The 14215-nt window shown below is 51.7% G+C and overlaps 1 protein-coding gene and 1 pseudogene across 3 annotated transcripts in view; one reads left to right on the top strand and one right to left on the bottom strand.

Moving 5' to 3' along the window:
• Nucleotides 1–7286: 7286 nt before the first annotated feature.
• LOC112472145 lies at nucleotides 7287–7405 on the top strand (annotated as a pseudogene).
• A 758-nt stretch (nucleotides 7406–8163) lies between these two features.
• The window catches only part of DPY19L3 (dpy-19 like C-mannosyltransferase 3), a 38748-nt gene continuing 32696 nt past the window's right edge, over nucleotides 8164–14215 (bottom strand). For 2 of the 3 annotated variants that reach the window (XM_006923420.3, XM_006923421.3), the window contains 2 exons: nucleotides 12572–12730; nucleotides 8164–11455 (listed from right to left, as the gene is read on the bottom strand). In XM_006923420.3, coding sequence (XP_006923482.1) covers nucleotides 11294–11455; nucleotides 12572–12730 — 321 coding nt within the window. In that variant the 3' untranslated portion in view covers nucleotides 8164–11293. The remainder of the gene's footprint in view (nucleotides 11456–12571; nucleotides 12731–14215) is intronic. The other variant, XM_015598251.2, reaches the window with a different exon arrangement.

Below are 14215 nucleotides of genomic sequence, written 5' to 3'. Positions count from 1 at the left end.
GTGGGCAAAGGATGAGACGGGCGACGGGCGAGCCCCAGAAACAGCGGCTGCCAGCAGGTGCGCGAACGAACAACCGCAGAGAGAAACTCCCCACCCACAGGGCTGTTCGCGTAAGCAGCACGCGCGGCGAGGCCACCTGCCCTCGTGGGAAGGACTCACGCGAGCCAGCCCTGGAGGCTCCTGTCAACTACCGCACGCATTTCTGTACATTAAAAAACAGGGACCTAATGTCGACAAATCATAAAAGAAAAAATAAGTGAAACTACCTATAAATAAAAAATGACTGTGGAGACCCCCGCCCCCCAAAGTGGGGAACAGACCGTCAGCCCCTTGCACAGACTGGCCTCCAGCTGAATAAGCTGGGAAAAGCGTAACTACAATTCGAAGCAACTGGAAACCAGTGTTAATTTTAATTCTTCCTTTTAAAAATGTGACATTGTGTATATTGTAACAAACCAACTGCAGGATACAGATTCAAAATAAAATTCATCCTGGGAGGCGACACCCCCACATGCTAAAACTCAGAGACCCAAACCTTCTGTCGGAAGTCCAAAAGACTACGGTCATTAAAATAATCAAGGAAGGAAAAACAGCCTCCGGAACTAAACAAAATTCCTAATGTCTGGCCAAAAAAGAGCAAAATAAACACATAATAAGTTGAGAGAAATGATTTGCAGCTCCGGCCAGACCGTGCTGACCCCGGTGGGGTGGGGGGAGGGGCGGGCGTTGGCTCGCAGGTCTGAGGGGCCCCATCGCCCCCTGGTGGCCGTTGCGGGAGTCTGTCCCCGGACGCACCTACCACCCCCAGCCGAGGTTCCGGAGACCGCGACGTGCCGCGCCAGGGATGGCCGGGGAACGAGCACAAACCGGAGGCAAAAGCCTGCACTGCGTGCCGGGGTCCCCGCTCCGAGGCCCCAGGTCGTGCTGTCACTTCGTCCTGCTCCCTCCAGGCCCCGAGGGGCCTCTGCCTCGCACTGGTGCCATGCGTCACCCGTGGTCTCTACCCCGCACGGTCCTGCCGCACTCGGGGACAGCCTGGCCTGTCCTCCGGGCGCAATCCCGTGGCCGTCCTGGAGGGAGCTGGCCGGCCTAGCACTGGGTGCCGCGTGGACAAGAGCCCGTGGCCCTCGAGCACACAGTGAGCAGGACGCAGACACGGGCAGCCCCGCGCAGGGCCTGCACCTGCCAAGTGTGTGCTTGTCCTTTCCCTCGAGGTCCCCAGCTGCAAGGTCTCGGTCACGCCCCGCACGGCCAGCACCGCTGGCCTCCAGCCCCTCCCTCGGGGAGCTTGCCCACCTCACCCTGTGCCACGGAAGGGACAGACGTCGGGGGGAGGACCCTCTCGGAAGGGAACCCGGGCGGGTGCTGTTGGCGGAGAAAGCTGGGGAATGCGCAGCATCTCCCAAGGCCTGACTTCTTCCCGGTCTCAGCATGCCGGCCCCCTCCCCGCCAGCCCAATCCCAGCCTCCGTGTCCTCCCACGGAAGCCTTTCTGAGCTCTCACAGCCACGTGACCACCCTGGGACGCTCCAGCACACCACCGCATTTTAACTCTCTTTGAACATTGGCATTTTAAAACGTTTCTCTTATCTTTTGTCTGCATCGGCCACTAAAGTGTCAGTGCATTGAATTCAATCACTGGGACATTAGAGTAAGTTACCTAAAAGGCCTAAAAAGCTGTTAAGTATGCTAATACATTTCTTTCATAGTTTAAGCCAATTTGAGTTGGATTTTTCTGTAGCTCCCAACACGAAACTTTGTAGCTGGCACACCCTTTCTTCTCCTGGAGGAGACTGTATGGCTCTGTCTCAAGCACGTGTGTCGCCATAACCACTTTTTATTCAGTACAGTTACAGGATCTTTATATGATAGGATTCGCCCTGTGCTCGTGGGTCCTCTTGGGCAGAATAATGCAGCTCACGTTCACGTTCATAACCCACCGGGCTCTCACAGACACTCAGATTCTGAAACATTTTCTATTAAACAGACACAGAAGCTGTCCATATACGCAGAGAAAAATCACAGGACAGTAGGTCTCTTAAATGGTCTATCAACAATTATCAATGATCTCAAAGTACTTTCCTAGACAGAGAGTGAGTCTGGGTGTTGTAGGAAAAACACGACAGCAGGAGATGCTAAATAAACCGATTTATGTGAATAACCTGAAAGCGATGACAGGAGAGCCATCCAGACGCGTCATCTCTGGGGGAAAACCCACCTTTCCTGCAAGAGGAAATGCTCATCGCTCCATTGAACACAGGAGCCGTAATTAGCACCTGGCTGTCCTAACCACTGTGCTGGTCCTAAAATCAGGTTTCTTCACGCTTTTCCCTCCCGTGAGCAGATCTACAATCAGATGCTTCGACGTTTCTAAGAACATGTGCACCCTGGCAGGGCTTCAGCATTCATCTTCAACGATGATGTTTTTCCCCAAACACGCCCTCAGTCAGCCCCTTAGTCTGTCCATGGCTCTTGCCCCTCCCTCCCATACAGACACAGACAAAAATACATTTCTCCTTGTGACGCAGACACTCACTTCGAAGCTTACTAAGAAGCTGATTTCCTTACAAACTGTTACTAATCTCCTTCTAAGTCCCTACATTGAAAAAATTAATTTTTAAGCTATTTCCTACAGTAAGAATGTTTCGCATAAAATCACTAAGGGCCCTTCGGTATCTGTCTGACTTCATGTGACTCGCTCTTCACGCTTTTCTCCTTGACATTCTAATTCTGATGACAGTGCTGATAACTCTGTGGCTTCCACCTGTTGTACTCACCACGTGCAAAGCATTGGGCCAGCTGCTTTAAAAAGTCTCATTCAATCCACCCAGTGGCTCTACAGTTACATTATCATTGCAAATACATTTATAAAAAAAGAAGCTGAAGCCTAGAGTAAAAGCTGCTCGCTCAAAGACACATAGGCCCATTCTCCTCCCTTTCCTGTGGGACTTTAGTTACACTCGCAGGATAAAGCTAAACATTTTAGTATGCGTCTCATGTGTGTTCCTTTCTTTATCTTCCCCCTCTGTGTTAGTATGCGTCTCATGTGTGTTCCTTTCTTTATCTTCCCCCTCTGGGTTTTAGTCTGGGTATTTTCTTCTAACCTAGTGTCCAGTTGGTCAATTCTCTCTTCAGCTGTGTCTAATTTGTTATTTAATCCATCTGTACTTAACTTATATATTTTTAGTTCTAGTATTTCCATTTCTTTTTTATAGTTTTCAGTTCACCTAAATTCTCCACCTTGCAATTTAATTTCTTAAATAAGCAAAGCATTTAAGAAATGCTTTTCATGCTAATATATGATCACACGTGACTCTGCTTCGATTTCGATGGTTTCAGTCTTGCTTTTTATTATTCTTAGTTTTTATTGAGTGCTAGACATATATAAAAATTGTAGAGATAATATGAGGCCACGGATAAGGTTGTGACCCCTTATGGGATTCACATGTCTTTCACAGGAAGCTAGAATGACAGCCTCTACTCCTGGGCTAAGATATAGGTTTCTGGGCCCTCGAGGGAATGGGTGGGGGGCAGGGAGGGGAGCTCACCACGGTCTCCTCAGCACCGTGCAAGCTCTGACATCTGTTCAGCTGCCGCCTCCACATGCTCACTGCTAAGCCACGCGTGCAGGTTAGGAACCGGCCAAGGGCCCAGAGCAACGTCTCGGGTTTTCTTTTCTGCATCTCCCTCCTCTCCAGTGACCTTGCTCTCCAACTCCTACGAAGCCCCAACCGCCTTAGCAGCCACGACCTCCAGTCCGCTTCCTGCGGCAAGACGGCCACCCCCCTCTGCCTGAGCTGCACTTCCCTGTGTCATGGTTTGGAAGGGAGAAAAGCCAGGTGAAGCTGGCACTCACCTCGGGTGTTACCTTTGTCTCGCCAACTTCGCAGAGGAGAAAAGCCAGGTGAAGCTGGCACTCACCTCGGGCGCTACCCCTGAAGTTTGTCTCGCCAACTTCACAGCCCTGTGTTAGCTGCTGCCAAATACTCTGACGAGACCCTCGTTTTCTTTTTAACCAAGCTGCGGTGGGCAGGATTCTCAGATGGCCGCGAGACCCCCACCCTCTGCCGAACACGCCGGCACACCCCCTCTCCTCGGGCATGGGCGGGCCTGTGACTGTGGTGGATGTCATTCCACGATTATGTCACGCTATACGGCAAAGGCGAAGAGATCGTGCTGAAGTAATTCAGGTCCCAGGGCAGGGGATTCTGAGTTCGTGGAAACGCAGATATACAGGTGGGTCTGACCTGAAGAGGGAGGTGCGCTCCTGCTGGCCGCGATGCTCACAGCCCGTGAGAGGCATGGCCTCCACGAGCTGACGGCCCGTCCTACAAGCACAAATGACCCAATTCTGCCACCAACCTGTACGTGCTTGGAAGAGGACCCCCGGCCTGGCTGGCACCTTGATTGAAGTCTGTGAGACCAGCTACATTGTGCTCAGACTCCTGCCCGTGGAAACTTTGAGATAAATGAACATTTTAAGCTTCAAAATTTGCGGTAATTTGCTATGCAGCAATAGGAAACTAATACACTGTGTTGAGTTCTGGTGTTAAAATTGGGCTAGTTTCCTAAAACAAATCTGGGGAGCCTTCCTTTTTTTTTATGGCCCAGATTAAATAAAGGTGGAGTCATCCCTTCTTCAAAAGTTAGAACTTGGCTGTGGACCCTTCTCATCCCAAGTGTCCTTTGAAACCTCTGGATGTCTTTCCAGATCTTCTGTGGTTCTTGACTAAGTTTTCAACTTCTTTTTGCGGCCATTTTGATAATTTCTGTTTCGTTAGGAAATTGCGCATTCCCTGTAGGATTTCTTCATTTTCCGCAGAGTTCCAATTTTTCTTTTTCCCCATAGAATTGTGTACATTACTTCATATAATTCTTTTTACTAACCTTGATTCTGGGGTTGTCTTCTTTCACACCCCGAAACCTTGTCTATTTTTTTTAATCAGCGTTATCAGGTGTTCACGTCCCTCATCTTTTAAGAACCAGCTTTTAAAAACTAGCTTTTCCGGGGGATGTATTTGGCCTTTCCACTGTTTCCCTGGTTGAGGGATTTCAGTTATCTTTCAAATGTTAAACTTCCTGGTTTCCTGGTTTATTTTGTTGGTTCTATTTTCTCTTTTTTCATTATGAAAAATTCCAAACTAGTTTGAGCTATATCGCTGTGTGGCCCATCTTGTTTCGTCTGTTTACCCAAATGGCCAGTTGGTTCTGCCCGCTCCCTGGCAAACCCTGTTTTCGGTTTTTGCATTCCTTCACCCGTCAGAGTGCATTCAAGCTGGACTTAAACTAGATGAAAGAACTTTGGGGCTGACACCGTCGAAAGGAGACGTCTTCCACTGCAGCCAAGGCTTGGTGAGTCACCTCAAGGAGATGCCGCATAGGTATCCGTGTCCTTGCTCCCTGGAGACAGACCTTAAAGGCCACCGACTGCCACCTGGAGACTCTGTTTACTGGAAAGGACACCAAATAAAAGACACCCTCCAATTCCATTGGAAGGGAACTTGTCAGGCGCCTACCCGTGAATGGACGTCTGTCCCAGTCTGCGGACATCAAAGACTCCTAGAGGACGAGAAGCCGCTGACCTGAGGTAGACAGCTACCTCAAGACATCGACCGGTCTGTAAACCTGAGGGTTGACGGTGAACTTGGAAACCAACTTGTTGCAGGAAGCGACACCCAACGGAGGAATCTGGACGCTCAGACAACTTCCTTAGAGGAAGGAGAATTTATTGCCAGCTGAGCGTGGGGTGAACACCAAGCGTGAGCTCCCCTCGGTTCGATTTCTAACACTTCACAGACCTCTGCACTGTCCCTGCAGGGGGCGTGATTCCTTCGTCTGAGGTTCTGCTGCACCTCGGGACTCAGGATGGGGAGGGGGAACTTCGGGGAGGGGGGGTGCTGCGAGGGAGGAGGAATTTCCGGACCAGGGTCTTATCTATTTACAGGTCGTCTTGCCTTGTAGAACCCGTGACCTTGGCGTTATCAACACTGTTACAGGATTCTCGAACGGAGAGACGGGACTCCTAGGCCGTAAGCGGGGAGCAGCACTTACTGACGCCGGCACCGGCTAGCGGGTCCCTCTCCAAAGGCTGAGCCCCGGCTGTAGCGTAACAGGCAGCTTTACACGGGCTCGTTCTTCCCGCACAGCTGCAGAGGAAAGAGCATGAGCTGGTCGGCGAGCTGCGAATTGGCAGATGTGAGTGAGCAGCGGAGTCCTGGGCGGGGAGGGCGGTCAGGAAAGGCCTTGAACCGGCGGGGCCGGTCCTTTCTGCAGGCCTTTCCTTTGTGTTTTTCGGATGCCTCCTCCTCTCTTAAACTGCGACTGTCTTTGCCTGTCTGCTAGTGACATTAGTCAAAATAATAACAGTTACACTTGTCCTTTGGGATCTTCCTGCATGGTCCAACTGCTCACGATTACTGGCGACGTAGACCTGTCAATACTCCTCCTATGACTTATGTAAATGCTGCACTAGACGCGACACACAGAGAAACGAGGCGGAACCTGGGCCACGACAGCTCGCAGGGCGGCACGCTCGCTCACGCGTGCAAGGCCGTGGAGACCCGACGGCCTCTTCCCCGCCCCGCCCTTTCAGGGAGACCTTGGCTCAGCTGCACCCCGAGCTGCCAGAGCTGCCCGCCCCAGAGGTCCCCTTTCAGCGAGACGCTGCCACCGAGACCCGTTAGGAATGGGCCTTCCCGGTGCTGGGCCACGCGCTCTGACCAAAGGCTGTCGTCAGTGCGCCCTCCCGACTGCTCTACAGCCAAAAGGGGACACTGTGGACATAAAGGGGGTTCTATGGAAAGCGATTTCACGGAGGGGGCGGGGTCTGATCCTAGACTCCTCCCTGGGCAGGCGGGGTGCGCAGTCACGCCGGGCCTGGGACGTCTTCAGTGAGAGGCTGACTGGGGCCTTAAGCCAGCCCTGTCATTGTTCATGGCATCTAGGTCTCCCGCCTTGGAGGTGGCAGTGATTCTTCTCCAGACCCCTTGAAGGCAGAACCACCCTCAAGGGTCCCCACCCCCGCCCACCTTCCTCAGGCCCCTCCCTATTCCACAGCTGCAACTTGAGGTCTTGCTTCTCCGCATGTCAGTTTGGGTCCCACAGACTCAAAAATTCCATACAGGTTTGCACGTTCTCATGTCGACACGTCCCTTCTCCCTCGTCTTGGTCTGTCTTGTGATGTTGGTTGCAACCCACTAAACTGATTCCACAACATGCTACACTTCTACCCTTGTGTTCTGGAAAAAACCGTGCTATAAAGTAAACTTCTATGCATTAAACTAACTGGTCTGTGGCCATGCCACCCCGAACATGCCCGATCCCATCTGATCTCGGAAGCCAAGCAAGGTTGGGCGTGGTTAGTACTTGGATGGGAGACCACCTAGGAAGACCAGGTGCTGTGGGCGTAAAAAATAAAAAATAAGGCAATGTACGCTGACAAGGTCCTTGCAATCTGTGAGGTCAACCAAGGGTTGCCTCACCTGAAAAAAATAAAAATAAAGATAGAAAAATAAATTAACTGCTCAGGTGTATGTGGTGTTTAGACAGCTCTCCGGAAAGTGGCGGCTGACAGACGGCATTTCCTCAGCTACCTGCTGACGTCACATGTGAAGCCATCGCATGCACGGGTACCGCATCCCGTCTGACCCTCATGTATGTTACTTGTGACGCTTCCTTGCTACGGACCTTCTAGCAGAGTGTACTTAATAGCCGGAGTGAAACACATGTAACTGTGCAGCCCGCAGAACGCCAGAAACGCCGCTGCCAGCTTCTGTCCTTTGGAAGGATGTCAGCATCTGAGCACTTTTGTGTGCGACTCCAGGCGACATCCGTTACCTAAACACTCTTACCGAAAACATGGCTGCTACTCACCTTCCCGAAGCTCTGAGGGCTGAGAACGTCACCAGAAGTGGAGATGAGTTCGAGGGTCCACGTGGCAGCACTCACCTCTGCGACGCAGCTCCTCAGGGACCTGACCCGGGGGACCTGGGCTTCCGGTGGGACAGACAGGCAGCTGTCAGAGCAAATGCCATGCAAGCTCCCTCGACAATGGCAGGCAGAGGGCACCCGCTGCCAGCGACCGCGCCCCAGAAGCACACGTCCAACGCGCTCCCCTGGCCGGCTCCACGGCTTTCGGCCTCAAAGGAATCAAAGTCACACCTCGTGTCATCTGAAAGAGCTTTATTTAGGATACAAGCTCCATACAGCTCAGCACAACATTATGAAAGCTCTCTGTAGCTGCCACCCTTATGACATCGAATACAGAAATTAATTGCCACAAGAGAGTAAGCCACTCTCGTTCTAGAAGCTTCCTCTGTGAACAGCCGCGCACTCTTCCAGGCCAAAAGGTTGTCATGTATAAATTATCTGTGAGCATATTAACCGAGACGCACGATCTGAGAACATTTTAATATCTTCCTATTAATTCCAAGGTTTAAAAAGTAGAATATTTTTATGTCGATGCATTCCTATTTTTTAAAAGTCCGTAATTAAAGTGACCAGAGTCTCTCAGTCACTGTGACCAGCGTCAGGGGTCAGTCATCTACAGACTTAGGCAGGTCAGGCAGGGAGCCCTCGCAGTGAACACGCGTGGCGGACACCCACCCGCAGACCGCCCGAAGGAAGCCAAGGTCCCTTCTCCGCAGACGCCCTGCGATCACAGTTCTGCTCTTGCGAAAACCACAGCGATCAGATGATTTGGGTAATTTTCCTACCTCCTGGTTGGTCTAGTTTTTCAAACAGAACAAGCACTTAAAGGAACCTGTGAAGCAATCTAAGCTCAGGAGTTTTCTTGAATTTTATATTTTCCTAAAAGTTTATAATTTTCTCAAGCACACCTAACTTAAAAGCAATTTTAATTAGCAATTCAACCTTTACCAAATTTTATCAAGGAAGGCAAGTTAATTTTTGCACAAGCAACCCTCTTTTTACCCCGTATTTCCGAGGTGTCTGCTGAATCGTGTACTTACGGAGGACGGTGGGGCCGTGAGGATCCCAGGAGCCCCACGGAGCTGGGCACAGTCCGCTCGCCCGGGGTGGGGGCTGTCAGGGACCAGGTGAGCCGTGCGAGCGGCGGGTGGGAGCAGCAGCTGTGCTCAGAGGCCATCTGACTCTGAAGCCGCACCAAGCGGTATTCCACAAAGCCGGCCGTGATCGGAGGTTACTACTAAGTAACAACGGCCACCGAGACCGTGTGGCAGGCAGCTTGGCCGCGGGTCACCGCTGGAGCGCCGGCACCCAGTCCCTCTCCTCTCTCCTCCCACGGGCCCCGCGGGGTCATAAGAGATGCTGACGAGCACTACAAGGACTGGACGGGACTTGCTGAGCTTTGGTCACCGGGAGTTAGTGTCTACTCTACATGGTCACAGTGTCTTGGAAGAGAGTATGTACGGGTTCTCTTCTTGCAAGATTTTTTTGGCACTTTATATTTTCACTGAAGACTGAAACCTGAATATGTTGGCAAAAATGGCACCTAAACTACGAAAAAAGATTACTGTCTGCCATCAATATGGTGATGAGCATAAAAATTTAAGTACATGTCTCTTGTATGAGACTCCACAGACCCAAATGTTTAGATTAATGCATGAAGGAATATTTAAACTAAGCTGAAATGTATCAGAGTGACAGAGGCTTTCAGGGTGAAACTACAGGGTCTGGCACGCTGTGCCTTACATGTGCTTGGTTTCCGTGGAGTAAGGCACTCGCCGGAGGCCGTGCCGTCCACGCTGCCAGCCACAGCGGGAGCGCACTACCGGCTCCCTGAAGGTCTCGGGACCGACTAAAACGTCTTATTATTGTATCAGCCCCAGCGGCACCGGCCTCCAACCTTATGAAGGGACACAGGAAAGATACAATTCAGGAGTTTCAGTTACAAAATTTGATAAACCCAGCTGCTGTCAATTTTTATTTAAGTAAGGTCTGATAAAAGCCGAGTGCTCTTGGGTTTAACGTGAATGTAAAACTTCTTTTAGAAAGCTGCTTAATAAGTAGGAACTGAATCTAAAGTCATTCGAACACGTGACACCTATGGTGATTTACTTCAACCCAGCGGCAAGGAGAAACACTGAGATCTCTTCCAACTGTGCAGAGCAGGGAAGAAAGTTACTAACGTTGGCCTTCTTGATTTAATGAAATGCATGATATGCTTTTATCAGCAACTTGTACATGTCCCCATCATTAGAAATTAATCATAAATGCAATTATCAAAGACTTTTTGAGCAGGAACACGTAACCCTTCGTTGTTTACAAGTAAGCAGGACTTAGAGGCACTTGGTCACCTTCAGTAAGGAAAAGGGTCACACGACCAGGGCCCTCACAGTGAGATTGGAGACCACCGTCAAACGTGGCATGTAAACGCTTTCTGCCAAAAATACTGTGTTAGTGAAGTAGTTAAGATACAGTATTTAAAAAATATTCAGATCTTGCAAGGTTCTAGGCTGTAAAAAATACAAAGGCTAAAAACAAAAAATTTACAAAATTCTGCAAACCTAGTAAATTTAAACGAGTAAGAAATAAAGAAAAATCACCTTTCTTGCAGGATAGGTCAGACAGTGTCAGCAGGTCTTAGAGCAGTGACAGTGAACAGCGACGGCGCCGGGTGCGGGGGCCCCGTCCACACGCCGCTCCCCTAGACTCACGACACGTCCGTGTCCAGCACTGAAAGACACATGCACGTGTGAGCACGCACACACACTTAACGCATGACACACACTGTCGAAGCGCTACACCTTACATCTCAGAGCATGAGAAGTTTTAGTTACATACCAAGACCTAACATGATTTTTTTTTGAAATATTAAAAGCATAATTGGAAAACATTATAAAATTTTTAGGTGAAACGGGACAATATGGAGTTTTTTAAAAAGCCACCAATCAGTCTTCACTGGTGGAACATTAAGTAATTTGATTATGAAACCCTTCAGCTCAATTCAACCATCGCTGTCTTAAATCAACTGAAAAGTGTTTCAAGCCGGCACGGGCCCTGGGTCCCCAGCACGCTGTGTGGCCGGCCAGGCTCCTGTGGGACCTGCTGTTCTCCTGATAAAGAAATTCTAGATCGCTCTCAGGAGGTGGAGAACATCCAGGCCAAAGAACATCAGTGGCAAAGACAGAGACACGATGAAAAAGACTGAAGCCGGTAAAGATACTTTCAAAGATGGAGACGTTTGTGTAAACATCTGTAGATCTTCCTCAGATCACAGCTTTAAGGTACGAGCTGCCTAATCACACACGAAACGTTATCTACTGAGTTTTGCCGCGATGGGGTTTCATGTAACCAGGGGAGCACAGGGAGCTTCACTTGTTCCTGGAGAGCCTGTAAACATGGAACGTCTTGTTCTGGAACACTCTAGTGAAGAACGCCCTGTAGGGGGGCAGGTCTCTCCGTATCTCCTCGCAGAAGCGAGGGTGGTCTGCGGGCTTCAGATCCGGGTCGTTCTCTCCTGGGCCGTCCATTACCTGCAGCCAAAACAAAACCCAGTAAAATCTGGTAAAAAGAATCACATTTATAAGAGACGGCAGAAGCAGGACGAGGCCCTGAGTTTAAGGGTGATGTGTCAGTGAGCTGAAATGACATGACTTCAACAGCGATGGCCACGTGGACACCATCTAGTCCAGCCCCCATCAGAGGTGTGAGCCAAGGACGAGGAGGAGACTACAGTGACACATGCTCACTGTGTCGAACCTGGAGCTGGCAGTGGATCTCCCTGTTCGTAGGATGTGCTATATGGTCCCTCTCACAAACAAAATACAGAGGAGAGTCACCACGACCAGCTCATTAGATGCCTAGTTAAAAAGATCACACACACAGCAAAGCTCAGACGCCTACCTTGGGTCCGCACCTTCTCTGAATTCAAGACAGTTACGGACAGTTCTTTGTCTTGGGCGAAATCTGAATCGCCAATTCTTTTTTCCCATGCTTTACTGTGGCATAATTGACAAATAAAGTTGTACACACTTAAAGTACACAGCCCGGTGATGTGACACGCACATACGTGGCGAAATGATCACCACCCTCAGGCTGATTCACACATCCCTGTTAGCGAGAGGGACAGACCTCAGTTGCACGCGTTCTGGGTGTACCTGAAGCATTGTGACTGAATGTAGTAAGTGTCCTGTGCACTTGAAATTTGTGAAGAGATTAGATCTTAAGTGTCCTGAATCTTGAATTTTGTACAGTCAAGTATTTTTCAGATTTAGGCTAGGTTTATTGCTTGGTTTTCTGTTCTGGAGTGTACGCTTGGCCAGAGAAAGCCACCTTTGTGGAAGTGTGCCAGTGGACAAGAGGGGACCCAGTGACAGAGCAGGTTGAGCAGATTTTAAAGGATTCAGGTTTTGTTTTTGATTTTAGCAGCAGAAGCTTAAAGACCAATTTTGTGCAGAGTCTCCTGCTGGAACCCTGCTGAGACAGGGACGCTGTTTGACGTGACTTGGGGACTGAGCCGGCCCCTCTCCTGCCCCTCGCCAGCCCCTGGCGGGCAGTCCTGCTTAAGGCAGTGACCACGCCCCGACTCCCAGCATGCTCTGCAGACGCCAGGTGCGGGGCGCCAGCGCTTCCGGGAGGCGCGTGCTTACGTGCCCGTTGGCCACGTCCAGCAGGTCGCGCAGCCGGCAGCCCCGGGGGTGCCGGCGCTCGTAGCAGATGCTGTCTTCCAGGATGACGTAGTCGGCGCCCAGCGCCCGCAGGAGCGTGTGCACCTCCTCCGGGGGCCGCTTCGCGTAGATCTGGTACACCTGCGGAGAGACGGACCACTCGGCTGAGGACGGCCGCCTCCCGCAGCCCAAAGGCGGCCGTGCGGTGCAGCCTGGGGAGCGGAGCGCGCCTCGCTGGGCCTACGCGGGCTCGGGCCGCTTTACGCGCGGAGCCCATGTGCCTGCTGGGGACGCGGCTTCTAAGAAGGCTTCGCCGGTAAACGGCTGAGTGAACAAGGCGGTCTCTACCTTTAAAAACGGGGGCTTCAGGCTAAAAGGGTGGATGGGGTGACAGCACAACAGGGGGCACCTTGCTTCTAGCAAAACCCAGCTTCTGACATGGCAGCGGGAAAAGGACGTGCGGTCTGATGCTTCCTGCCATTGTGCGTGCCCTGCCTGGCCAGGAGACTAGACACTGCTGGCCCTCACCCTCCCTGGAGGGGCGACCAGCCTTGCACTCATCACAGTGTCACCTGCCTTAAGTGGACAAGCAGATGGTGTGGCCTGCATGCTGGGACCTGCGCTGGGAGAAGGTGCTGTGCGCTGCGTGTGTGGGGTACGGCAGGAGGCTGCTCGCTCGGATGGCCGCTGATTTATAACGACGTGTTTTTGACGTGGAGACGGGGTTCTAGGAGCCTGATTCAGTGTCTGCTGCTGGGAAGGTCACCTGCCACTGCCGCTGGAACGGCGAGGTCCTGTGGACAGCACCGCACGGGGCGCTAGGACCAGCAGGACTCCGTGGCGGGGTGCGACAAGTCTCTCTGCAGTCGGGGGCCCCCTTGAGCTAACCCGGGCTCCAGGAAACACCCGGGTGACTGGAAAACTGCCGTCTTAGCAGGAATCTAAGGTCAGACAATTCTCATAGGAAATGGATTTAGTAAAAACCATTTGTTTTTAGGATAAATCTCACCTCAAACACAGCTTTTTCAACAAATGGTCAGCTATCAAGATTTGAAAATGGCTGATATAAAGCATTAAGACGTTTGAAACCACTGGTGAGGCCTGGGGGAAGGACGGGGCTGTGACTTGGGGTGATCGGCTGGGGGTGACTGATACCCAGCCGCCTCCACAGATGCGCAGGCCTGACCTGGCACCTCGCCCTGGGACCCGCTGTGCGGCTGCGCACTGTGGCCGTGCGGATGGGCGAACGCACTGCCCACGCTCTGCAGCACTCCCTCCGCCAGTGCAGAAGACAGGATGGTGACCTCGACGCTTCTGTGAAACGCGCCACGGCCACGTAACAGAATGCGTGGCCGTGCCGGGAGCTCCGGGGCACGGCAGGTCCAAAGGCAGCCAGACGGGGGCGTGACCTCTGTGCACACACACACCGGCGCCAGTAGTGCCTTGGGGCGGGGTGGGGGACATGCCGTCTTCAGCGTTGACCTTGATGCTGCCTCGCCTGTTCACGCTCGCGCGAAGGGCACGGAAGTGTGTCCCACCAGCCCGTCCCTCTCGCCACCTCGCTCAGAAGCAACGAGGCCTCTGCTCGCAAACGCTCTGCGGCGCCTCACCGTCTTCCTCTCGGCT

The sequence above is a fragment of the Pteropus alecto genome, unplaced genomic scaffold, assembly GCF_000325575.1.
Source record: "Pteropus alecto unplaced genomic scaffold, ASM32557v1 scaffold89, whole genome shotgun sequence".
NCBI classification, from domain to species: Eukaryota; Metazoa; Chordata; class Mammalia; order Chiroptera; family Pteropodidae; genus Pteropus; species Pteropus alecto.
This window is presented reverse-complemented; position numbering and strand designations above follow the sequence as displayed.